At 39.0% G+C, this 27773-nt stretch overlaps 2 protein-coding genes across 4 annotated transcripts; both read right to left on the bottom strand.

Annotated features, from left to right (window-relative positions):
• Positions 1 to 81: 81 nt before the first annotated feature.
• LOC149851575 (uncharacterized) lies at positions 82 to 16490 on the bottom strand. 2 transcript variants are annotated; one of them, XM_090015415.1, is made up of 7 exons: positions 16394 to 16490; positions 16146 to 16248; positions 14468 to 14614; positions 5198 to 5367; positions 702 to 849; positions 459 to 618; positions 82 to 355 (listed from the first exon to the last, which is right to left on the bottom strand). In XM_090015415.1, the coding sequence occupies exons 2-7, from the start codon at positions 16152 to 16154 to the stop codon at positions 264 to 266; spliced, it is 726 nt and encodes a 241-aa protein (XP_089871541.1). In that variant the 5' UTR covers positions 16155 to 16248; positions 16394 to 16490; the 3' UTR covers positions 82 to 263. The 2 variants fall into 2 exon arrangements, with proteins under 2 accessions (XP_089871541.1, XP_089871535.1); XM_090015409.1 differs by having other exon boundaries at positions 14468 to 14595.
• A 7908-nt stretch (positions 16491 to 24398) lies between these two features.
• Positions 24399 to 27148, bottom strand: LOC149851574 (golgin family A protein). Of its 2 annotated transcripts, XM_090015404.1 has the most exons (4): positions 26415 to 27137; positions 26172 to 26279; positions 24567 to 25920; positions 24399 to 24489 (listed from the first exon to the last, which is right to left on the bottom strand). In XM_090015404.1, the coding sequence occupies exons 1-3, from the start codon at positions 26859 to 26861 to the stop codon at positions 24607 to 24609; spliced, it is 1869 nt and encodes a 622-aa protein (XP_089871530.1). In that variant the 5' UTR covers positions 26862 to 27137; the 3' UTR covers positions 24399 to 24489; positions 24567 to 24606. The 2 variants fall into 2 exon arrangements, with proteins under 2 accessions (XP_089871530.1, XP_089871527.1); XM_090015401.1 differs by having other exon boundaries at positions 24399 to 25920; positions 26415 to 27148.
• Between the last annotated feature and the right edge of the window lie 625 nt (positions 27149 to 27773).

Here is a 27773-nt window from a genome sequence, read left to right as displayed (position 1 = left end):
CTAAAATCAGTAATCTTGAACATGCTAAGGATTTTGGCATATTTGTGAGTTTTTGCAAAAGCATGCCATTTTTACGGGACAATACAGTCTTTGTCCGAGAAGCATACTTGCATTTCAAAGATCACAAACAACTCACCAAACATAGCTGCACTCTTCATCGCACAAACAGCAATTTTGTTTTTTGACACAACTCAATTAACGGGCATGTGTCCCGTAGATTCATAGAACACAATAAGAATTTCTGGGGACATGAACGCAAATTACTACATAAAATCGTAATCATCAAGGGCATCATAAGCATTAACAACTGCTACATCGTCGTCTGCTTTCTCAACATGGAGCTGTTTCTTCTTGGCTACAACATATAAGCCAACACAACCAATTAACAGTCGAAAACCATCTGAGCCAAAAAGAATGAAAAAAGAAGCATGTGGATGAAAAGGAATCGGAAAACAAACCTGGCTTCTTCTTGCCGGCATTGGCCTCTTTCTCTGCTTTGAGTTTTTCATTGGCAATGGCGCTAATGGAAGAAGCAACCTCCTTTGCATCTGCTGCTTTCATGGATACCATGGATAGCCTCATAACCGCCTTAAGTAGGTTTATATAGTGAAAGCTTTTCTGCATTGAACATTCGATGTAACAAGATGTCAGTATGAGAAAGCTTCTCTAGTAAAAAGATCATAAGGATTTCAGAAACTTGCCTCATATGGATGGAGCTTATGTGAGACGAGTTCAGCATATTCCAAGAAATCGCTTTCAGACTTCGGTATGAAATTATCCAAAGTTTTTTCATCACCTGTCCGAGCAAATAGCTCTGTTGTCGACTTGTAATCAGCTTCTTCCACAAGCCTGATGAAAGGTAATCATTTATTTTTCAGAACAGACTGTGCTATACAGAGATTATCCAAACTTTATGACCCAAGCAGTGGCCGATCCAGGATTTGGTTTAAAGGGGGGCCAAATTTTTTTATAATAAAATAAAATAAATAGTCCAAAATGAGGTTAACTCCGCCTGTGTAGTTATACACTGCCGGTCCCAAGCCCGGATAAAGGAGGAGGGTTGCGGTAGGCCTGTGACAGCCAGCATAAAAACTTTGTCATATCCTATGAAAATGAACCAATATGAGAATTTCGTTGGGGCGTTCCCTACTGAGCGACGCGCTGTACTCTCTAGGCCCGGAGGCAGTGATAAATGTGCAAGGGTTGCTAGGTCGTCGCCCAGAAGCGACGCGTCACACCGGCGCCCGGGTGTGGTGTCAAATAGGCAAGGGTTCCCTCACTTTGTTGGACGAGTGGGGGTAAAGAAGTTAGTCCAATACCATAAAATTAGGTTAGCCACTTGGAACATAGGGTCTTTAACTGGTAAGTTGGTAGAGTTAGTAGATGTTATGTGTAGGAGAAAGATTGATATTTTATGTCTTCAAGAGACCAAATGGGTAGGTGAGAAAGCTAAAGTGATAGAACCTTGGGGATATAAGATTTGGTATACAGGAATAAATAGGAATAGGAATGGAGTAGGGATTGTTATGAGTCGTCAGTTTATAGATAATGTAGTTGAGGTCCGTAGGAAGGGTGATAGAATTTTACTTATTAAATTAGTATTAGGTACGGATATTATTAATATTATTAGTGTTTATGCACCTCAAGTAGGTTTAGATGATTCCATTAAGCATCAATTTTGGGAAGATTTAGATGGAGTAGTACAAGAGACATCTTATGGAGAAAAGCTTTTCATCGGCGGTGACCTTAATGGACATGTAGGCATTAGTAGGGATGGATTTGAGAATATCCATGGAGGCTATGGTATAGGAGAAAGAAATGAAAGTGGAGAAAGGATTTTAGATTTTTGTTTGTCCTATGATCTTAGCAAACACTTGGTTTAGGAAGAGGGAGTCTCACCTAGTAACATTTAAAAGTGGGGTTAATACGAGTCAGATAGATTTTTTCCTACTTAGAAAGAGAGATAGGGGTTGTTGCATCGATTGTAAGGTTATACCAGGAGAAAGTGTAGCTACACAACATAGAGTCTTAATTTTAGATCTTAGAATTAGACAATGCCGCAAAAGGGATAGACATAGGATAGATCCTAGAATTAAGTGGTGGGCACTGAAAGGAGCTAAACAAGGAATGTTTGTAGAGCAGGTAGTTAAGGAAGTTGATTGGTGTCTCGAGGAGGATTCAGAATCAATGTGGAATAAGATAGCGGGTGGTATGAGAAAAGTAGCTAAGGAGGTATTGGGTGAGTCTTAAGGCGGTGCACCACTAGGTAAGGATACATCATGGTGGAACGAGGATGTCAAATTAGCTATTAAGGTTAAAAGAGAGTGTTATAGAAATCTAAGTAAGAGTCGTGATAATGAGAATTTGGAGAAGTATATGATAGCAAAGAAGGAAGCTAAAAAAGTTGTTCGAAACGCGAGGGCTAAGGTATATAAGGAGGTTTATGACAAGTTGGATACCAAAGAAGGTGAGAAGGATATTTATAGGCTTGCAAAGATGAGAGATAGGAAATCGAAGGATTTGGGTATGGTTAGATGTATCAAAGATGAAACGCAAAGGGTTTTAGTCAAAGATGAGGAGATTAATGAGAGATGGAAAGATTATTTTGATAAGCTATTTAATGATAGTCATGCTCAAGATCTTGGAGACTTCTCCATTCCTTTTCATGAGATAAATCGTGACTTCATGCGCAAGATTCAAAAGAAAGAAATTACAGAGGCTTTGAAGAAAATGAAATCAAGAAGGGCAGTTGGCCTAGATGGTATACCTATCGAGGCTTGGAAATGCTTGGGAGAGAAAGGTTTAGAATGGTTGACAAATCTTTTTAACTTGATTTGGCGAACAAATAAGATGCCTAATGAATGGAGGAAGAGTACTTTGGTGCCTTTATATAAGAATAAGGGTGATATACAAGATTGCACAAACTATCGTGGTATAAAACTCATGAGTCACACTATGAAACTTTGGGAGAGGGTGATTGAGTCTAGGTTGAGGAAGGTTGTCATGATATCGGAGAATCAATTTGGTTTTATGCCTGGAAGATCAACTATGGAAGCTATACATCTTCTTAGACAACTTATTGAAAGATATAGAGAGAAGAACAAAGATTTGCATATGGTTTTTATTGATTTAGAGAAGGCATACGATAAAGTACCTAGGGACGTTCTCTGGTGGACAATGATGAAGAAAGGTGTTTCTCTCAAGTACATTAGTATAATTAAAGATATGTATGAAGGAGTAGTAACCAATGTCCGCACTTGTGGAGGGGTGACAACCAATTTCCCGATAACGGTTGGGTTACATCAAGGATCTGCTTTAAGCCCTTTCCTATTTGCGATAGTGATGGATGAGCTTACGAGATCAATTCAAGAAAATGTACCGTGGTGTATGTTGTTTGCTGATGATATTGTTTTGATTGATGAGTCTAGAGCTGGGGTTAATGCTAAGTTAGAATTATGGAGACAGACATTGGAAGCTAGAGGTTTTAAGTTGAGTAAGAGTAAGACTGAATATATGGAATGTCGGTTTAGTAAGCAACGAAGTAGTGATGGGAGTGTAGTGAAGCTTGGTGAGCAAGATATACCGGTGAATGATTATTTCAAATATTTGGGATCCATCATTCAAAAGTATGGAGAAATTGATGGAGATGTAAATCATAGGATAAAGGTTGGGTGGATGAAATGGAAAAGTGCTACTGGAGTGCTGTGCGATTGTAGAATGCCATTGCGGTTGAAGGGAAAGTTTTATAGGACGACTATTAGACCCGCTTTACTATATGGTACGGAATGTTGGGCTGCCAAGAGACATCATATTCAAAAAATGAGTGTAGCTGAGATGCGGATGCTTAGATGGATGTGTGGAAATACAATAAAAGATAAGATTCGGAACGAAGAGATACGTAAGAAGGTAGGTGTTGCACCCATTGAAAATAAGATGCGAGAGAATCGTTTACGGTGGTTTGGACATATTCGGCGAAGGCCTAATGATGCTCCAGTTAGAAGGTTGGAGAAATGGGAAAATATATTAGTTAAAAGAGGTCGGGGTAGGCCTAGGAAGACTTGGATGGAGATGATAGGAAAGGATATGAATGCTTTGAACCTCACCGAGGACATGGCGTTGGATAGAAATGATTGGAGGAAAAGGATTCATGTGGAAGACCCAAAATGAATTTCTTTTTTGGTTCATATCGCTGACCCCAATTGTTTTGGGATGAAGGCGTAGTTGTTGTTGTTGTTGTAGTCCAAAATGAGGTTATTTATGTGACTCCCCAAGTATTAGTGATTGTTTGCATTGATAAGCTGCTAAAAAACTAACCAATGACACCTTAACCTTATACAATAAGAGTATAAAAACAACCTTGCGTAATATACTTTGACAGATTTACTCTGTTACATATAGTTAATGATAATCAAGAACCACCAATTATTGAGGAACTTGAGAATTCGGTTGTTAACATGTGACTGATGCCACATAGGTGCAGGTGCAGCACGGCATGTGCATTCTCAAAAAACATGGGTGTGGGTCAATATATATATATATATATATATATGTTTTTCTTAAAATGCATTGACACATATAGATCATATTTGCAGCATTGAGAGGGCTTAAAATCTTGCAAGCATGCTATTATTGAATCTCAATGTACCATCATGGGATAATGCATCAACCTTGGGAGTCAAGCCCAATTGGGTACCTTGGATTTTGGTTTGGTTGATTTTTGGATCGGATAGAGGTTGATTTTACAGGATTCACAAATGAAACCTCATTCTATTTTGTTAAATATTGGAATTCTACAGATTTTCCATTTTTTCTGGTTTGAGAGTTTCTGTCCACATTTGAAAAATCTTGACTTTCTGGTCATATTTTCTTGTTTTACGCCTTGGAAGATAGTGGAAGTGATTCGGGGCCTTTTGTAGAGTATTTTAGGAGTAACCACAATTTTTGGTGGTAAACTATGGGCCTGTACACTCCCCAAGTATTAGTGATTGTGCTGCTAGTTTATTCTAGATTTGGCTCGTTTTGTGACTTGTGACTTGCAGCTGCATGGTTTTTGAGATTGTTTGCAACTTTAGGAGGGGCTCGAGGCCCACCTCGCCCCCCCTGGATCTGCCCTTGCCCAAGTTCAACAAGATAGCAACTAAAGAACGAAGCACATGATGCAACAGGATAACAAATATATAATAAATGCATCATTTACCTTTGTTGATGGAGTTTTTCTGCAATAGGATCTGCAAGTTTTTCATCTGCCACTACTGCAGATTTCTCAAGTTTTTCATCTGCTGTTCCTGCATATTTTTGTTTCTTGTTAGCACCTTTTCCACCAACTTTTGGAACAGCCTTTTCTACTGGAGGTTCTGGTTTGGGTGCCTGAAATCAGAACACTTGCCTGTGGGTACACTTTGGCGATATTGACATCAACTCAACAGGCCAAGTTGTGTCATTTAAGTATATTATCCTTGCTAATTAAAAAAAAAATAATTCAGCTAAAAAAATTAATTTTGAATGTAAAATTAGTGCCTAGTATTTGATTCAAAATGTGCACACTTGATGCACCAATTTCTCCACTTGAATGACATAAATCAACCATGATAACAAGCAGCATGACTACTTTTTGTGCCCATACCCCATTCATATTTTCTATTTTTTTCCCCAAAACTTCTAAGTATGCATGCATGTGTTAAGCAAAAGATGACTTCTGTCACTGAAGACTAGCATGTTGAGCAAAACAGGGATTATATTGAAGATTGGATAACATTATGATTTTGAATTCATTGTGGCATAGATATGCAAGCTCTATGAAACCCCTGTGAAGAATCCTTGCAAACAATCAAGTTTTCAAATAACTTGATCCTTCAAATACTCAAGATACAAAATAAATGCACAGTGTTTATAAGCTTTACACCACAAAAGAAGTGCAATAAATGCACAGTGTTTATAAACTTTACACCACAAAAGAAGTGCAACAAATGCATAGTGTTTATAAACTTAAGGAGACAACTCCTTACTGTAATACATACATTCAATGGGCTCATGTAGCCCTTATTTATAAGCACACTTAAAGAGTCGGCTCTTTTTTAAACTGTGTACTACAGTCAGTGGCTGACTGTTGTACATTGTACACAAATATTACATAAAAGAACAAAAATAAGAAATAAAAAAATTACAAAAATAAAAAAATAAAGAGAAAGAATTACAATCATATTAAAAAACATAAATATGCGTAAAATATAAAAATAACTAAAATACCCCTACAACTGATACATTGTCTTATGAATTATAATTTAACACCCCCCTCAAACTTAGGGCAAGATGACCGAAAGTTTGCCAAGGAGAAAATTGAACCGTGGAAGGCTTTGGTGAAGAAATCTGGCAACTGATATTCTGAAGTTACATATAGAAGATCTATAACTCCTTTTAGATACGCTTCCCGAACATAGTGACAGTCCATCTCAATGTGTTTAGTCCGCTCATGAAAAGTATGATTTTTGACAATATATATTGCACTCTTGTTATCACAACATAACTTGGTGGGCCATTCTATTGAGATTCCCATGCCTTCTAATAACTGATGAATCTATACAATTTCCATGGTAGTAGTCGCCATGACACGATATTCAACTTTTGTTGAGGATAAATACACTTTTTGTTGCTTCTTACATCTCCATGAAATCAACGAGTCTCCTAAAAACGCACAAAAACCAGTGGTGGAGTGACGGTTATTTGGGTCACCTCTCCAGTCAAAGTCAGTATAAGCAATTAATTTTAATTCAGAAGAAGATGATAAGAATACTCCCTTGTTTAGTGTGCCCTTTATGTATCTCATAATCCGTAAGATGACACTCATCTGAACTGATGTTGGTGCATGTTGGAACTGATTTGCAGTATGAATTGCATGAGAGATATCTGGTCTAGTAATACTCAGATACATCAAAGATCCCACAAGCTGTTTGAAGGGGGTGAGATCAGAGAGAGGAATACCATCATCAATCTTCATTTTGGCTCCTACTATAGCAGGAGTTTCACAAACCTTATCATCCGTAATACCTGACCTGTCAATAATCTCAGAGGGAAGCTTAGTTTGAGATAAAAAATACCCTCTATGAGAGTATGCTATTTCAATACCCAAAAAATAAGTTAGAAATCCCAAATCAGACATTTCAAACCTATCCTTCAAAATTGATTTTATGCTTTTAACCCCTTTAGAATCACTTTCGGTTAGAAGCATATCATCCACATATAAGAGCATAATGACAATCCCTACACTGGTTTTTCTAACAAATAAAGCAGTGTCAGTGAAACAGGAAAAAAAACCATTTTCTAACATTACAGAGTTAAATCTATCATACCAAGCTTTGGGGGCTTGTTTTAAATCATAAAGTGCTTTTTGAAGGCGAAGCACTTTCCCTTTTGGAGTCTTCATTCCTGGTGGAGCATCCATATATACCTCTTTATTCAGATCACCATTAAGGAAGACGTTTTTAACATCCATTTGATAGATGTTCCATTTGTTGATTGAGGCAACGGTAATGAGACATCGAACAATGACCATTCGGGCCACAGGAACAAAAGTTTCTTCATAGTCAATCCCATATTCTTGACTATATCCCTTTGCAACTAATCGAGCCTTATATCTCTCAAGAGATCCATCGCTCTTAGATTTTACCTTAAATACCCATTTACACCCTATTTCTTTCTTACCCTTAGGAAGATCTTGAAACTCCCAAGTCTTTACCCTGTTGAGAGCTGAAAGCTCACATTCCATTGCTTTCCGCCATTCATCATTCTTTTTGGCTTCTTCAAAGTTTCTGGGTTCTATATAGGAATGAATGGCGCTAAGGCAGACTCTATGTTTAGGAGTAAACGAATCATATGAATTAAACCTAGAAGACATCTTTCTACTTCTCTCAATTCTTCATAGGTTTTCATCATTTGTTGAATTGGACCCACTATAATACCAAAATTTTCAATTGCACTCTTAAAATTGTTTCTATCTCTATAGGTATATGTTATAGGATCTCTCAATGCGCCTTCATTTCTATGTTGGGAGATATGTGGATGGGAAGAGCCATCTTCTTTATCATTGACGTCATTATGAATGAAATCGTCATCACTATCATCATCATGTGCTAACATTTCAAATAAAAAAGAGTAATCCATGTTTTCTTCAAAGGGTTCACTCCTTTCAAAACCATTAACATTTTCCAGAAAACTCACATTTCTGGAAACATATAGCTTGTCATTTTTAATATCATAAAAACGAAACCCTTTTTGGGTCGGAATATCCAAGAAAAGCGCAGGCAATGGCTTTTGGTGAAAACTTGTCGTTCTTGTCAGTAAGAGCGAAGCATTTACAACTAAAAATTCTCAACCGACTATAGTCGGGTTCTTTGGTATACAGGTTTTCAAAAGGCGAGATATTGTTGAAGTTTTTAGAAGGTAACCGATTTATCAGATACACAGATGCTAGAGCCGCTTCAGCCCAAAAACCTTTTGGGATGTTTTGAGAAACAAGTAATGTTCGAGTTGTCTCTATTATATGTCTATGCTTTCTTTCGGCTAATCCATTTTGTTGAAGGGTTTTCAGACAAGATCTTTGATGAACAATATCATGACCTTCAAGATAATTTTTGAATTCACTTAAAAGGTATTTTCCACCAGAGTCGGTTCTAAAAATTTTTAGATTCCTATTAAATTGATTTTTAATCATCATATGATAGGTTTTAAAAATCGAGAAAACTTCATATTTGTGTTTAAGAAAACAAATCCAACAATATCTCGTGTAGTCGTAAAAAAAATGACATAATATGCAAAGCCTCATTTTGATAGGACGGGTGCCGGTCCCCATACATCTGAATGGATAATTTCAAAAGGTCTTGTAGTAAATATAGATCTTTGACAAAAAGGCAATTTTTTTCATTTTCCCAACAATACAGTCGTTACAAGTGAAATCACTTTTACATAGACTTTTAACAAAAGGTAAATGAGAAATTTTTGCAATATTTGGATGTCCAAGTCTCTTGTGCCACACATTAATATCCTTTTGTTGGACAACATTACAAAACAGGTTCTTTGGAATTTGAAGGGAATCGACATAATATAGATTGCCCTTCCTAGAGCCTTCCCCAATCAATCTCCCGAACCGGCGATCCTGTATCCAACATTTGTTAGATGAAAACTTTATATCACACCCATGATCCGAGAGTTGAGAAACGTAAAGCAAATTTAAGTTTAATTTGGGTATAAATCTAATTTTTGGAATAAAGAACCCTTGTTTTTTAAAATTTCCTATTCCTTTTAGATGTTCCATCCGCGGTTGAAACAACAGATGAAGAGGGATTTTTTGAGTATTCGAAAAAAGAACTAAAATTTGGGGTCATGTGAAAAGAAGCACCTGAATCTAAAAGCCAAAAGGTCTTACCGAGAGGAGAACATGTTGACATGACAGCTCCGAAAATAGCCCCTTTTAGAAGAGGTTGAAGTGCATCTAAGATTTGTTGCAATGAGAGAGCTCCATTTGAAGATGGCGAGCACTCTTCCTTTTGAGGTTGAGATGTAGTAGCTATGACAAATAACTTTTTCCACTTTGGGCAAATAGGCTTGATATGCGCCGGTTCCTTACAAAAATGACATAAAAGCCTACTATAATCCTTCTTCCCTCCTTGACCACTTGAGTTTTGATTCTTAAAGTGAGGAGGCTTGTAGGTCCTTAAGTTGCTCCCCGGTCTTGAGACGACATTAACTCCTTCATTTTCTTCATTATTAGAAGGTGTAGCTAGAACACTTGGGTTGTTCTTGCTTATACCCATACGAGTCTCTTCCCTACTTAGTTTAGTAATTATATCTTCAAGAAAGGGGGAACTGAAGGCGGATAAAAGAGAAGACCGGATTTGTTCGAATTCAGGCCTAAGCCCATTCAAAAAATTAAAAAATCTATCTTCTTCCAATTGTTTATGACGAAGCTCTATGGCTTCTCCACTCCACTTGGGTTCGAGCATAGCAAGCTCATCCTAAATAGAAGAGAGTTCGACAAAATACTCTCTTATAGTCATCTCTCCCCGATGAAGAGTTAGCGCCCTCTTTTGGAAGTAATATTTATGGGACAAGTCCCTAGAGGTGTACATCTTATCAAGGTACTTTCACGATTGAGAAGCCTTCTTAAACTTGATAATATTGGCGTTAATTCTTGTTTCTACGGATGAAAAAATCCATGAGAGGATTTTAAAATTCCGTATCTCCCATTCTTCATGCTTTTTGGTGTAGTCTTCAAGAGCCTTGGCTCTTTCTTCGCCTTTAAGGATTTTTATTTCTCATTTCTCCATCAAGGTTATCTTTGGCTCCGGTTCGGGAATCGAGCCTTGGACATAGCCCTAAAGCCCTTTCCCTTTAATATGAGCCTCCATGTTTCTGACCCAAGCGTGATAGTTGGACCCATTGAGTTTGAAGTCGAGAGAAAAATGAGTCTTTTTCACCCAATAGAGAGGAGAGATGATGAAAAAGAATACGTACCACAAAGGATTTTTAAACCTTTCTTGATAAAAGAGTCTTCTAAAATATTGGATGAACAAGAGGATCCACTCCAATCACCAAAAAATTCACACTTTTCGAGGCACCCGAAAAAGTGAGAATCCACACGATCTTTCTTTCTCCAACCTTGCTTTGATACCATGTGAAGAATCCTTGCAAACAATCAAGTTTTCAAATAACTTGATACTTCAAATACTGAAGATACAAAATAAATGGACAGTGTTTATAAGCTTTACACCACAAAAGAAGTGCAATAAATGCACAGTGTTTATAAGCTTTACACCACAAAAGAAGTGCAATAAATGCACCGTGTTTATAAGCTTAAGGAGACAACTCTTTACTGTAATACATACATTCAATGGGCTCATGTAGCCCTTATTTATAAGCACACTTAAAGAGTTGTTGGGCTATTCCCAACGGCTCTTATTAGAGACATTGGGAATCAGCCCAACACCTATCAGTGGCTGATTGTTGCAGTGTACACAGTTAGCCACTGACTGTGTAAAAAAATATTACATAAAAGAACAAAAATAAGAAATGAAAAAATTACAAAAAAAAAGAAAAAAAAAGAATTACAATCATATTCAAAAACATGAATATGCGTAAAATATAGAAATTACTAAAATACCCCTATAACTAATACATTGTCTTATGAATTATAATTTAACCCCAACAAGTGAGTACAAATGTTGATTCCAGGGTTACCGAAAGCGCCTATAGGAGTGAAAAAGTGCGCTTCAAAAGAGCGAAACATGGTGCTTCCGAAATGCACAGGGAAGCACCCATTTTAATTGAGAAGCACACTTACTAATGAGGAAGCTCGCTTCATTTTTTTAAGGGTTTGGACAGTTTTACCACCTTATTAAACTTCACTCTTTTTTCCTCTGTCTCTGTCTCTCGATCTCTCTATTTCTCACTCTGATAACATTTTTGAATTTTGATAGCATTTTTAGTATGATCTTCAAACATGTACTAATCGATAGGTGTGTGTGGAAGCATATTATTTTGTCTTCTTTTATCTCAATTTTAGATCACGCTAATTTTGGTTGCACCATGGGTAACCTTGACAACATTTACTGACTCACCAAGCATAGTGTTTTGCTATGTGCCCCCCTCAAATCAAATCATTCAAAAAATTAAAATAGCAGTTCTAGGAATTATCTACACATCAAAATTTCAAGCTATGCCACAAATATTCTGTTTAAATGATTACAATAAGAATACAAATTATGAATTTTTCTTGATGTATTATTTATTAAATGCTTGCAACAAGATGCATTTGTTAAATGCTTGCAACATGAATATGAATTATAAATTTTTCTTGATGTATTATTCATTAAATACTTGCAATATGATGCATTTGTTAAATGGTTGCACTTGCATAGATGATTTAGATTTGAGATTAATCGATCAACTTTAATGTTATCTACTCATGTTTTATTTTGTCAATAATAACATAAATATTATATTTTGGTAAATTAAAAAATATATAATTACATTTTCGCTTCCCACTTGAATCCTAAGTCTCTTCCCCTTTCAAATCCTGGTTCGCTTTCGGTTCGATTCCTAGGTAGCTTCCGGTTCGCTTCTCTTCTCGCTTTGGAGACGATTCTCGATTTGCTTCTAAGTCGTTTTGTACTTCCTAAAATTTTAGAACTGCCTCACTTCCCGCTTCTGAATCACTTCCCACTCCCGCTTCCTCGACCGACAACTCTAGTTGATTCCATCTCTAAGAAATCAAAAATTTGTAGCTATGTCTATTATATCACAAGCAATGGATGATATTACTGGGAACAACCGTAGATCTATGTCACAAAGGATAATGAAGCAAAACTCAGGCCTTAAGTTGAGGTTTCTCCCTAACGGAGAAAATAGAAGCCATGCACATTAACACTCAAGTAAACCTAAATCGCTGTCTCGTCTTGATAATATATCAGCCTGAAAAGTAATGTTGGTGAAACAATAACACCTGAACTCAAGGTGTGAGCTGCCCAGCAAAGAGAAACCAATGAAGCGATTTGGTTTCCAAAACCGTAACAATATTCTATTAATTTCTTAGCCAGGATCCCCAACAAGTGCAGCAGCATCAGACAAACAGAATGATCCTTAAAAAAGATAACTGAAGGTTGATCTTACCTAAACTAAAAATGGTGCTTTTTTTATAATAAAACTAAAAATGTTGGTGTAGATGGAAGAGAACCTGGAACTCAAATATCATAAGCCAAAATGGCTCCCTATGTTACTTTCTTGTTCGACAGACCCAAAACAGGCAAAAAAAAAAAGGAAACCAAAGAACTAGGCCCACCTACATCATATAGTGCATGTTTCACCTTAGAGGGCTGTTAATGGCTGATCACCAATCTCCTTACAGCATATTTATCTTTGTTCATGAACTCCACATCCTTGGTCCACGTATCCTGAACAAAGTCTCCTGTAAGTATTCTTTTAACACAGGATACTCATTCTGTCTGAACTATTTTCGCGAATAATGACCTACATCTGATGATTTGGCATACATGCCCTCAGCTTCTTTCTTTCCAGATGGCCACTTTCCCTCAGCACTAAGGGGACATTTAAGATCTCTTTCGGCAACTGGACAACCAGCAGATACTGAAACTCAGCTGCCACAGTGAAAACAAGCATGTGGCGTGATAATAATTTGCCATAAACAAGTCCCATTAATATGTATGTAGCATCTACGATTCAATTTCATGTATTGCTGATTTCTTTTCCCCTTTTCTCTTGCTTTCTCAGTAAAATTTCCTTTTCCTAACCTAGAAAAACAGAAAACAAAGGTGAAATGTGTCATTAGTCTGCCAATGAATAAGTGACAAAATGATGCTAATGAGCTCACAGCATCATCATCTCCAAAAGGAGGAAGCCCAATAGTCATTCCGGATGAACTCAAATCATTTTCAAGGCAAATTTGTTGGTGGCTTTTGATTGACCAAAATGTTAATTATTCTTTGCTCAGGTAGGATGTTGTATCATGATCATAATTCATAGTTTAAGAGATGAAGGACCATGTCCTCAGTCAGACTTCCTTCGAATCCTTACAATCTTATATGAGTGAAACTTTGCTGCAATTAAAACCACTTTCAAACTCCTCTCTGCTCTAAAAACAGGGGTTGTTACCCTTTGAAGAATATCAGAATCCTTAACATGGACAAACAAAATAATAGTTTGTACAAAAGCAATCTTTTGCTCCCCAAAAGTGGGACCCAAGACCATAAAAACATATAACAATTTATGAAGGTCAGCTGAAATGTCTAAGTAGCTGCATGATTTCCAGTTGTTCCACACTTCCACTGCAGCAATCTGTGTGCAGCTTGGCTTAGACCACATTGTTCTGGAGTGGATGCCAACCAATCAGGCCATTCTATATAGAATATAGTCATGGCCAAGAAGGATAGAGAGGACACATTTATCAAGTTCCCACTAAGAATAGCATATATGAGGTACACCTTGGAAAAACCATGTGACATTGCAAGGAGGGTCAAAAGGAATATTTTCCACCAAAGAAAAAGGAGCAGAGTCAAGGAAGAAAAAGGGCATCATTCTGACTGCAGACTGGCCTCCTCTCACTGCCAACTCAAATTACTGCAACATAGCCATCACTAGGTGATGATGATGAGATAGCACACTATTGTTATGCTAGCAAATGGTCATCAGGTAAAATCATGACCTCCAGGGTTCTTTGCACCTGGATAGTACCAGGACCCCTGTGCCCCGGATTGCCCATGAAGCCATACTATGATCCACAACTCCCACTTGTAGCAAGCTAAACCTAGTTTTTACTAGTTTGTCACACGATTTAATAAATATGAATAACAATATAAAAATACACACACACACATGCAAGTCTTTGCCAAAGTGCAGTAGCGAAACAAAACTCAGAGAACTAAAAGCAAACATACAAAATTCAGCAAACAAAAGGGAAAACCTTTTCCAAAGGAGGCACATCTCCATCTTCCCAAGACACCTTCACATCTTCAATGTCCTCATCATCCCATAAACCTTTTGGCTTTTCACTAGCATGAGCAGGCGGTGCAGGATCAAAATCCTCAGATTCTGCAAATTGGCAAAGTGACTAAAAAAACATCAGAAATCATAATGGCAAATACTCAATGATCCATACATTAGTTGTTATACGTTACAGCAGATGAATCCAGCTTTAACCACACAACACAATCGAATGCAAATTATGAAGGGTTACTCCATGACATTTAAGCTTCAATGATGACTTAGCTTCAATTTATGACTTAAATCCAGGCAAAACCACTCTAAAACAACAGCCTGGATTAAACGTGGTTATTCCCCATTCCCATATTTATTTTCCCACAACAATGTCCCAGAAATGATATTAAGTGGAGAAACAAGTTAATGATCCTATCTTTACAAGTTTCAAGCAATTTGAGCATACAATAAATTAAGAATACTTCCATAGGCAAATCTCTCTAGGTTGAGGGAAGCACCCAAGCGTAAACTAGAAGATAACCAATGGGAATCACTTTATTGTCATGTTCTCTCTCAGCCCCATTGGTCGTGCTGGGAATTGGAATTGAGACCACCCACCTTCTTGAAGCCTGTTACAGTCTTACAGTTCTTGAGCCTGGGGTTCTAACGACTCAGTTATCATCTTTGGAGGCAAAGTTTGAGGCAAGTAGATGATAGACATGTCCTCAATGGATTTATTGCACATTTTAAGGATTTGAAAAACAAATAATTGATATTAAAGAGAAATTTCCCTCTAGAATGCCCATAATTTGTATTCTGAGGCCTTGCAAATTCTCACTGGTACAGTCATTAGAGGCATCTATATTATGCCTTTCGGTAGATAACAAATACTTGCAGATTTAATTATTGAAAACTCATAAAGTGGAGAACTAAAAAATTCATCAAGAATCACGATTTACTTGTGGAGAACTGAAAAAATCATCAAGAATCACGATTTACTTATACAGTATAAGAAAACAAGCATAAGTCAGGCCGAACCAGTTCTCATACACAGGAGTTTTTTTGCATATCAATAGTTTTACTATGTCAATACTATAACATGATCGTATATAGAGTTTTAGCTCTTTTTCATTGGCATGTTTGCTCTTGTGAGCGCATATGCAACTTGGAGTCATTAACAAAACTTGATAAACTGACCTCGTTGGGCATAAGTGCGTCGATTAACACTGCTCTTCTAAAACCCCACAAGCAAGCATGACATTGTTACGAACATTGAGCCCCATTGGTGGAACTCATACGCAAGGAAACCAATAATAAATATGGGATGGATGTTAAGAAAAAACCCAATTGGGATAAAAAATGATGAAAGCTAGACTATTTCACAAAGATAATACAAACTACACATACAAAAGTACAGTCTTTGATCTATACTCGGAATGCACAGCATCATTCTCATTGAATCAATCACAAAAGAGGAAATGAAAAAAAAAGATAAGAAGCGCTATACATTGCCCATAGATGAAGAAAGTCAGAAACCATTGAAGATAGACACAAATGTCACTCATTTACACCAATTAATTCTACAAAAAAAAACCCAACCCCATTCAGCTCAATGAGCAGCCAACCCCAAGATGGGGGGTGGGAATAAAAACAGAGGCGCTTACCCCAATCATCCATATTTCTCTCAAGTAGCATCAATTCAACTGAATCATAAAGAAAAGAGCGTCCTTTCTAAGACCACCCCCCCCGAGAACGAGATGGTATCCCCTGCAAATATGACGAAGGAGTCGACATATAGAAAAGAGTACAGGAACAAAGAGAAATTCAATATCTACAGCATAAATCTGCCTACTTAATCCAAAATTGTGAACAAATACATCTTACTAATAATACACACGAGAGAGAGAGAGACCTGAGGAGGATGACGAGCGTGAACGGTCGTCGGCCGACCGTCTCCGTCGATCAGAGGTGGAGGAGGAGGAGGAACGAGGAAGGATGGTGGGTTAGGGGGGGGGGGGGGGGGGGGCGGTAGGGTAAGGGTTCGAAAGCTTTCCTGGTTGGATTAGACCTATGTAAAATATGACAAATCCACTCCCATCTTCATATGAAAGTGGGCCTCTTTCTCGTAGAGATTTTTTTTTCTTGAAGGATGGGAAAACCACGCTGGGGATAAGAGACCTAGCGCTTGGCACATTTTCATATGAAAGTGGGCCTCTTTCTGAGAATGAAACCTTGACCACCCGCCTAGCGGCTTAGACCCCCTCCTCTGCGCCAAACCGCTTGAATCTCTTTCTCATGGAGATTGAAACTTGAAAGGAACGATGCATCGGTAGGCCAGGTAGGAGTCGCATTTGACATAGGAAATCATGCGCTTCGAGTGAGAGCACAGTCGTACCCTTCTCCAGGAGAATGGTTTTTCGCACGAAACTGGCCTTTTGGTGCGGCAGCTGTTTCTACTTTCCCGCAGTGGTGCGTGTAAATGCGAATTTGTCCGACTTGGAAGTGCGCGCATTGCATGCCTGAAACGGATCTGATTCAGTTGGACTCATGATCTAGGACCAATATGATTTTCTTGGATATGAATCTTAAAAGCAAGATCCTAGTTTGTAGTTGATTTGGATTCCAATTCATCGTTCAGAAAATTTGATTAGATTTGGTTCAATATTTCTGCCAGGTCGGTCTCAAACCTAAGAATAAACCTATCATTTTTACAGGAGCCAATCATGGACGTGTAGGATTCAATTCTACATCATCGGATATTTCTTGAATCTGGATTCAAATTTAGTGCCTAAAAAATCAAATTTAGATTGGGATCAACCTTGATCTCGCCTGTATCCGATCAGCTTGATCAACCCAAAAACCAATTACATAATTACATAAATGGAACTGGGCTTGGATTGGGCCTAGTTGCACCCAAAAACCCAAAATCTTCCAGCCCCAGCCAAAAACCAGGCTGAACAGTGCGTTATTTGGAGAAGAACTTTCGCAAGCCCCTATTTACATATACGGCACGTTTGGAAGTGAGAAAATGGTAAGAAAAATGCGAGTAGAAAAAAAAATGACAACTTTTCCAACAACTTCAAAGGAGATAAATTTTTTTAAAAGAAAGTTTTCTAATAAGTGTGATTTTTTATAAGAAAAATTCTTCCACCTAAGGGTGTAAGAATTTTTTCTATGAAAAATTCTTTTTGATTACCCACAACACATCTCATCCCATGGGCGGACACAAGAAGAGCTTCCTCCATCTTCATCCACCTCACACCCACCATCATTTTTAGGTTGCTCTATCTGAGAGGGGGCTGATCGAACCCTGTTCCCCTCTCATTTTCTCACAAATTTCATTCTATTTTTCTCAAACAAGTGAAAATTTTTCATTTTAAAAAGTTATCATATAAAAAATTTTCATAACCAAATTTTTCTGAGAATTTTTATTGCTTCCAAACATGCTCATAGGGCTCAGCCTAGGCCTGTGGGTTAATCACGATCAGGTCCAAATGGCCCTTGAGTTCCCGGCCTCTTGTCCACTAAAACTGAAGCTTTCATCATCTCTTCAGCACCAATAGTTCATGAATGAAAACCAAGCAAAATCACAGCCCAACTGGTTGCTTAAATGAAGTCTAAAGTGGAGATGCAAATGGGTCGGATAATGGATTCAAGATGTAGTTTTTGCAATTTTTTGGATGTTCTCAATCCTATTTCGATCCGAATCTCTATGTATTTAGCTGTTCCAAACCATTTGTATCCCTAGCCCAAAGGTGAACCATATCGAAGTCTGCTAAGCTAATTAACTGAGCCTAAGCCTGGTTCACAACCAATCTTGGGTTTATCACATTGGGTTATTTTTAGAACAATAAAACGCTCATGACAGAGACATAAAGAAGCTCCAAATAGGGATGGCAGTAGATTGGGGTGGGGACAAGGTCCCCCCCCCCCCCCCCCCCCACACACACATCTCAAAATCCTGCCCTCCATGCCTGCACTAGTTTTGATTTTAACTTTCATCCTTGTTTCATGTACTCCATCCCCGGTCCAAACGGGGTGAGACCCCATTTTCCCTCTGTCTATTGCCATCCCTAAAGAAGGATTGGGGGCGGGGCGGGGGAAAGCGTAAGTCCATCCTTGCCTCCATCCCTGCACGATTTTTGATTTTAACCTCCATCGCCGTCTCCATCCCCGATCCAAACGGCGCAAGGTGGGACAGGGCCAACTTTGTGGCTTTAGCCATAGACTGGTCTACCCCAAGGGAGAAAAGGGTAGGTGTGAACATTGTTTTTCATTATTATTCTTGTTATTTTTATAAAGATGCGCTTTATATGGTGGAATTAGTAGGAAAAGGCATTTGGATCGTCGAATAAGCAGGTCTTTTTTGAAAGGTTGAAATATCAAGACACATTCTTAAATTTTAAACTTTCTAAGAATTGTTTGTTCCATACAAAAATGTGAACTGAAGACCGGTTTCCTATGAAATTATGCGGGACACATCCGTATATTCCAATTGCTGGGAAAAAGGCAGCTATCACTCAAGTAAACCTAACCATGGCTGAGTCAAGAGTCTTGCAAGGTCCTATCAAGAAAGTCACAAACTAAGCCCACCATTGGGCAGAACTAAAAGAAAGGAATAAAAGAATGCAGTGATTGCGAATCTGCGATAGAGTAGTAAGACATCCATCTAGACTAGTTGAAGTTTTGTTTTTAACTAACCAACTGCTTTATTCTGTATTGTACCTAGGGGTGTCAACGGGTCCGGTTTATCCACACCGACCCGGACCAAACCCTATAAGGTCCGGGTATGGTGACAAATAGGAAGACCTAATTAAGACCCGGATTCGGACGTGAAAGTCCAATTAATACATGGTTCTGGGTATACTTTGTAGAATTTTATACTAGACCAGGGCACGACCCAAGTTTCGATTAAGACCCACATTTTTCAATGTAAAATTGATAAAAAATATTATTTTACCAGGCATGATCAGGGTCTGCTTCATGTAGTTTTTATTGGGTCCAGGTATTGTTTCTATTATAATAGACCCGATTAGCCACGGGTCTGGACCAGATACCATGCCCAAAAATCCGGTCCAAGTCTGATAATACCTGGGTCTGAACCAAACCCGACCCGTTGACACCCCTAATTGTACTCATCACGACTGCTCAACCCTTTCTTTAGAATCCATGGAGCAGGTGCAATGTGATTTCTGAATGTGGCATCCATGAAAATGAGGCAGCACTTTATTTTTTTAAAGGCAAGCACATGATCCGTGCTCACCAATATGCTAAAGGGACCCTTACACAATCTTTATAACAAAGTATAGATCTTTATAACAAAGAATCCAGTACCCTGGGCGAGGTGGGGCCCTGTTTCCCCTTAGTCTATAGTCATCCCTTAAAGGATTGGGGATGAGGTGGGGCAAGGCGGGGAAAAGCTTACGTTCATCCCCGCACGGGGATAGATTTTAACCTTCATCCCTGCCTCCATCCTCGTTTCATGCCCTTCATCCCCGGTCCAAACAGGGTGAGGCGGGGAGGAGCCCCGTTGATCCCCGATCCACTGCCATCCCTAACAGCTGCCCTTTTCATGCTAAGAATGTTTTACCTTTTATTCAATGTTGCTATTGGGCTCGGATCACCATTGGATCCAAGATCCAAGGGACAATTGCCCGCCCCTTAGAGGATCATTGCGAGCTCATTCTCTACTTCACCTCAAAAATAGAATTGGATCTTGACATTGCTCAAGAAGAAAGTTGTGTGTGTGTCTGTGTGTCATAGGTGTGGCTTTATCTGATCAATCTGAATAACACTTTGAATTGATCAGTTTCAATGTAAAAAGCATGATATTTTTCAATTGTAAAAATTCCATTCATTGATTTTTGAAGATATTGAAAAATCTACCAACTTACAATGGAACTACTCAAACATGCCTTTTAATAAACAAAGAATGTAGAGCATATATTGTATAAAGCTTAACCCTACTTGTTTCACCCAGTTTACACAAAACAAACATGCCAACTCTTTTTTTTTTTTTAAGGCAAGCTGAGGCTAGGCAGACCCCCATCAGTTATTATTCAATGTACCATTGGGGTTTTGAACCTGCAACCTCCCACTACAGGAAGACGTGCGTTGACAGCTCCTACCAACCATGCCAAACCTTTATTTTCTTGTAGGCCCCCACATGTTTCTTTTTTCAGGTTGACCATGCATTTACTATGTAAATCCATACCTCCGGTGAATGGATTTACTGATGCATTTTTCACCATGAGCTCACCTTCCCATCATGGGATGCCTTTCTCGTGAAGTCTTTTCTTATTGGTGGGAATGAAATAGACAACTCTAGTCCTAGGTGAAAAACGGGTCTTAGAAGGTATGGTACTAATAACAAAACACAACACACATATATAATGATAGGGGTGCTCCTTAGCACTGAGCACCTATTTCCACCTAATAAAAGCTTCAAATTTTCAAGATTTTTTTCATTGATCAGACCCTATAGATATGATTTAAAATCATTATTTAGTGAAAAACAAGTTTTGAATCATGTGATTGTGGAGATTTTAAAATCTTCAAAAATCAATGGCTCACAATGTACCAAAATGTTATGACTTAAAAAACCTAATTTTATGTCAAAAAAAAATATGATTCTTATCAAATAAAATGTATAAAGTACAACTATAAAGTCTGATTGAAAAGGTGAACCTATAACTATGATTTTTAGTAGGTGCGTGAGGAACAAAGTAACATTTCTCTCTCTCCATACACATATATGGGGTTTTTTAACATTAGGGGATTCACCTTTATTAAAATAACTAAAATAGCTTTAAAAGAAGGATTTTTTTTTTAAAAATGGGCGGTTACTTTTTGAGGTAAAAAAAATGTAACTTTGATAGATTTATAAAGTTATATTTTTGAAAAAGTCATTTGACTTTTCATTTTCCTTAAGTTCAAATGACCTGTAATGCACAAAAAAAATATTGATGCATTTTTTATAAATGTCATTCTTTTAAAGGTATTTTAGTCATTTTAATATGGAGCTAATGTTAAACACTAGTTTAATGTTATATAAACTAGTAGGGTGTATCACAAACACTCAAAAAGTCCGATCAAAATCTAACGAATTTGTGCTCTTTAGCAGCGGTCTTGACTGCCGCTAAAAGGTCTAAAGACACATACTTGTGCGGCTAGCGTGCGTCCAAAGAAAGGGAGGGTTTGATGATATACCCTTTTGTTATATATATATATATATATATATATATATATATATATATATATATATATATATATATATATATATATATATATATATATATATATATATAGAGAGAGAGAGAGAGAGAGAGAGAGTTTTGAAATGCAGTAGCATCAGCGAGTAGTTGCTTTTATCCAGCCGGTGTTCAGGGTATCACTACTCAATTAATAATGCCACCAACTAAAACCCTCAAAAGTTGATCTGATATAGTAGAGAGGTACGTAGACCAATATATATTCATTGTATGCACCCTTTAGTGTCAATATTGATCTGGTATAGTAGAGAGGTACGTAGACCAATATATATTCATTGTATGCACCCTTTAGTGTCAATATTTCGGTGATGTGTACTACGAGCAATAATGTCACTGATTGAACAGAAAAAGTCCAATCTATCCCATATCTGTTCTATTTAGAACAATGCTGACGCTTATTGGACCTAGTTATTTGGATGATATACATCTCTTTCTATGGATGGTCACAACTGCATTATGAATTCCATCAACAGTCAACAGTGATTCATTTAAGAGCTAAATCAATGTTCAGTTCACTGGACACAAAGCATGTGAAGTACTAAATGGTTCATGATGGTGAGTGACAATGGGGAAGTTAGATCCACTAGTTGGCACTCTCTCATGTCACCTTATGGGATATGGACAATGTAGACGGGGGCAATCCCTTGCCAAGAGGGTCTATTCTTGTATATATTTTGCTACTGCCACATTGAGGAGGCATGGTTAGATGATCCGATCGAATACTTTGTAAAGTACTTGGGTTACACAGAACATAGAAAATTGCTAACATGGGCAGCAATTTTTTGTGTAAAACATAAACACAGAAAATCATTATGCGCGGCGCAATTTCGTGTAAAACACAATAAATCACGGACTCGAGGTAATTTTTTGTGTTTTGTGTGATCCGAGTGCTTTATAAAATACTCGATCCCGATCAGTGGATCTGCTTACTCATTCATTCTGGTGAAAGATTTATAAATAGCATACCAATTGAGGCCATTTAGCAGGGCAGCGAAGGAGGGGCTTGGCTGAATATGTTTGCAGATGAAGACATGTGAGAAAGCGAAGGAGGGGCAGGGAAAATATACAAGGAACATGGTTCCGGCAAATGGAGCAATCACTTTCCATGGTATTACCTACTTCAGAAGCAAACACATTCTCCTTGAAAGTTTTATTTGTTCACATGAAACTCACTAGATAAAAAGAAACAACGACATATCAAGCTAATCAGAAAGACACTTTTAATTAAATTGTTTTGTATGAGTTTTGAAAAATACAGATTTTGGTTAAAACGTGTATTTTATTTATTTAAAAGTAAATAATCGGTTATATAATAACATAATTTTCAATTATAAATTGCTCATCCGGCTAGTGAGTTTTGAGGATATGAACTCATAATGCTGGCCTCAAGGGGTTTGGCGCAGTCGAGGGGGGCTTTGGCCACTAGGTGGGTGGTCAGGGTTCCATTCCCATGAGTGTTTGTATTAATGAATGAGGGCAAGAGATAAGCCCTTTGTCAGCCGAAGCATGGCGACTCCCTGAGGGCAAGGGGTATGCTACTTAGTCAGGGCAGTGACTGTAAGTAGGGCAGGCTTAACCAATGAGACTAGGTCTCTCATCTTGAGGGTGGTTTCCCCATCTAAACTTGTAATATTGTTGACACCGAAAGCTGCTTCTAAGGAGGCACATTAGCTTGGGTTTGGGGGTGGGGGATGCGGCTCCAATTCTACATTTGTTTTTTTTACCAATGCTTGTCTGGCAGGAGCAGTTAGCGCAGGTCACCTTGTGTTGGGACGTTGCAAGTTCGCACCCCCAAATGGTATCGTTGTATAACTGGTAGGGGTCTGCCTAACCCCAGCTTTATCTGTCGAGAAAAAAATCATACATTTGATTTTTAGTAGTAGCCTTTATGATGGATCTTAACACGAGCAGCCCTCAGTACAGTACACATGCAAAAGTTTTCACCAACACGTGAGATCCCAAGATTTGAAGTACATGTAATGTATCTCTTTCCCGAACCTCCGGGGTAGAAATCTTTCAGATGCCGTGCACGTCTGTTTTACCTCGGTCTGTTCATGAGCCTCATGCCAAAATCAAGACATGGGGTAATGACACTCAAATGCATCCAAGTGAAAGGTCCTGTAACTTCCTGTTGGAATTTGCATGGGGTCTGTTTTACAGCAATAGGGGGGCCGGCTGTCATTTACAGAACTAAAGGGTGGTGATAGTTAGTTAGACTAACAGAGCATACGCGCCTTAAGGTATCAAAATAGTTTTCTGTGCAGTATTCATTTGGATGAAGATGGACATAGGTCTGTCTTTACAGCGATAGGGGTGGCTAGTGGTAGTTAGTTTGCCTGACAATGCATATGCTCCCTAAGGTATCAAAGTAACTGTGTGCACTATTCATTTGGATGAAGATGGGCATGAGCATATGTCGGTATTGTCCTAAGAATCTTGAAGCTAAGCCACGAGCCAATGCATCAAAAAGCAAGTTCATATTCATTTGGATATGTACCTTTAGTAATAGACGTGCCGGCATGGGCCCAATACGGATGCATGCCTGTTTTGGAATGCTTATCATGAAAGAACATTAGTGGACCACATCAACTGGCTCCCCATGAGAGAGAGAGAGAGAGCAAAATAGGATTTTCACCAACAAGGGTGTTACGTTCTACTCATTAATTTCATTAACAATAAAACGTTGCTTTGTACAAAATGGACCTCTTTGTAATCTACCATCTGAAGCAACCAGAACCTGCATACAAGGAGTGTTTATTTAGTTGGGGAAAGACACAGGATCTAAGAAGATAGACAAGGGAGTTGGAAACATACTAAATTATTTAGTCCTGGAGAGTTGTCCCTCTGCTTTAGTTCATACTGATCTGCCCCTCGTACCAATCTCCCCAATTCCTTTTGCCATCTCTGCTGCTTCCGATCTTTCACTAACCATACTTCCCTGCTCTTGTGAAGGCCGAGATTGGCTCCATTGTCGTGTTGAACCAGCCATTACTTGATCTCTTAAACCTTTGACATACTTGTACCTTTGCATTTCTAAATCATAATCTTGGTTTGCATAAGGAGCACCATCCATGGTCTCAGAGCACCTTCCTTCATCAGTGATCCCCTTTTCCCGACTCTGTTTACAACCAATATCCCATTCAATACCTTCAGTGATCCCAGTCTCAAATGATAGGGAAGCGTCCTTCAGTGTCTCCAAATCATGTGATACCAGATCACTGCCATTTTCTTCTAGTGTGGCACCGGAAGCATAACTCCACTTGTAGCTTCTGCTATTTTCATCCCTGTTCAGCTCAATGGAATGAAGATCACTATCAGCTGAGTCCTCTTCATCAGTGTCCTGCTCAAGGCCATCCCTTGTTTGCGTTCCATGGTCAGGTTGCTGTTGCACCTCAGTACTAACACCAGGCACCCCTTGCTTTTCCTCTGTGGTCGTTTGCTTCGTCTTGAGAAAAGCTTCGAGCTCTCTCCTCAGCTTATCAAGAGCAGCATTCTTCTCCTCGAGCTGAAACTTAGCGTCGGCGAGCTTCATCTGGACTCTCTCTTCTCGCCACACATCGGCCAATTGAAGCATCTCTCTCTCCCTCTCCACTTCTTCCCATGCCTTGGCAGACTCCCTCTTCAATTCTTCCACCTCTGCCTTGTCTTCCCCAATTCCCCTCGCCAATTCATCACACACTTTCTCCATCACTTGCCTTACCTTCCGCTCGCTCTCCAATTCCTTCACAGCCTTTGCTAACAAAGCCTTCGTCTCTGCCAATTCCCTACCTAGCTTCTTATTCATGCTCTCCATCCTCCTCCTCAGTTTCCTTTCGACCTCCAATTCTGCAGCAATCGTTCGAACAGCAGCTTGAATCCTCTCCTGCTCCCTGCTCTTCCATGCTGCCTTCTCCTCTGCAAAGCATTTCATCATGTATTTGATTTCACGGCGATCGGATCTATGCTCCTCAACTAACCGATCAATCTGAACACGGGCCCTTTTGAGCTCCCCACGCAATGCAGACACAAGAGACATACTGGTTGAGTGCTGCTCCTCCAGTCCCCATATTCGATTAAGGATCTTCAGAAACTCTTTATGAGTGGAAGAACAGTGATCGGTTTCCTTTAAATGACTCTTCAATGCGGCTAAAGACCCGGTTGGTGTTAGACCCCTGGATCGAGTTTCAATCTACAAATTCCACCAACCATGATCAAAGTTTGGTCGAGGCATTGTTCAGAACTATTCAACTTTACCAAGTAACCAAAAAACCAAAAACCAAAAAAACCCTTCTTTTATCCCTTAAGATCAACAAAACCATCAAACGTTCTTGAAATATAAGCAACCAAAAGCTATGTCATAGACTAACAAAACGGGGAGGAAAAGACAGAGACCAACAAAACGGCTTCAATAGAGAAACAAAGAACAGATATATGATTTACCTCCATTAAGCTCGTATGGCTCAAAGAATCCAATCCTTGAAATGTGCATCTCTGCGAAATTGCAGCCAATCTTCTTCTTAGGGTACCCGTCCCCGATTGATCCGTCGTCTTCATAACACCAAAGAAGAAGGCATAATAGAAGATGGGTATGAGAAAAATCCATCATGCACAAAGAAGAAACAAAAAAAACAACCAATAGAAGGGAAAAAAAAGAGAGAAAAAAAGAAAATCACAGAAGCGTACTTCAGACACCGGACTATGAGGAGGGTCGGATAGGTGGGGCGGCAACGAGCCGGAAACCACAGACCTCCGATCACGAATCGAGAGGCTGCCTTTCTTCATCTTCTTATCCAGAGTCTCTTCCCTGTGTTGCTGAATAGGCGGGATCTCGTTCATCTCCCACAGCGTAGCAGCGAGCTTCCTGGCGGAGACGGGGCCATGCTTTGCCTTTTGAGCGACGCTTTGGGAACGAGGGGACTCAACGAACGCCATGGGACAGGGAGAGCCAGAGCTCATCTTCCAAGTGGGCACGGGCGTGCTCGATCCGCCCTTTCTCCCCACTAGAATCGCTCGTTTGAGCCTGTGATTCTTCAGAATCGACGAAGAAGACGAAGAGGAAGAGCACCCACGTTTCCGAATCCTGCATCCGCTCTTCACCAATCTCTCTGTTCCTAGACTCCCTCTCGGCATTCTAGAGAGAGAGAGAGAGAGAGAGAGAGAGAGAGAGAGAGAGAGAGAGAGAGAGAGAGAGAGAGAGAGAGAGATTTCTTGTTTCTCTTTGGTAGGGGAGAGAGGAGATGAATTTTAGAGGCGTTTATTGGGTGAAAATAAAAATGGGGAATCGAGATTTCACGTCATGATCATTCGACCGTTCAAATCCCTAAAATCTCTCGTCTGGATGATTGTCCTTTTTCTATCTTTTGAGAACGGAGAGAGAGAGAGAGGCTTTCCCTTCTCTTCTGCTGCTACTGCTGCTTGGATGCATGATTTTATTCTCTTGTATCCTCCCTTTTATTCCTCCTTCCTGCTGTTTCCATTTCTAAGCACCCCTTCTCAAATGTACATTCCGAAGCAGCCCTTCCTTTTAGTTTTCTTTTTTCTTTTTCCTTTCCCACATCTCAAGTAGAGCAAGCTTAAGTTTCTTTCATCTTTTAGTAAACACAAGGAGAATATGATTTGTTCATTTCAATAAGTTTCAACAGAAAATTTCACGTCCGGGGAATGTGGGTCTGATTAACACGAGGGGATGACCCCAGTCAGTGACTCTTGAAAATCTCGACGATTTCTTTTATCTCCACAAATATTCCATCAGTGTCGTCAATTTGCTCCAATACCACTCTGACCTAAGTATGTTAAATAATTCAAGTATACATGCTTATAGCAACTTTCTTCATCCAAATTGTGATGTTAAGCACTCTACTAATCCTGAAGATGCCACTTCAAATTATTCAATATTGGGGTGGTAAACTAGAGCAGGCAAGAAAAGGTGAAGTTCTCAAGTGCTGTAGGAGACTTGTAAAGGCCACGGCAAGGTCGAAGCTGACCTCCAGGGTTTTACCAACCTGAGGCCAGCCAATGCACAGTCGGTGATGAGAGGTTTTA

This window comes from Nuphar pumila, chromosome 1 (genome assembly GCF_984573655.1).
Source record: "Nuphar pumila chromosome 1, dmNupPumi1.hap1.1, whole genome shotgun sequence".
Taxonomy (NCBI): domain Eukaryota; kingdom Viridiplantae; phylum Streptophyta; class Magnoliopsida; order Nymphaeales; family Nymphaeaceae; genus Nuphar; species Nuphar pumila.
This window is presented reverse-complemented; position numbering and strand designations above follow the sequence as displayed.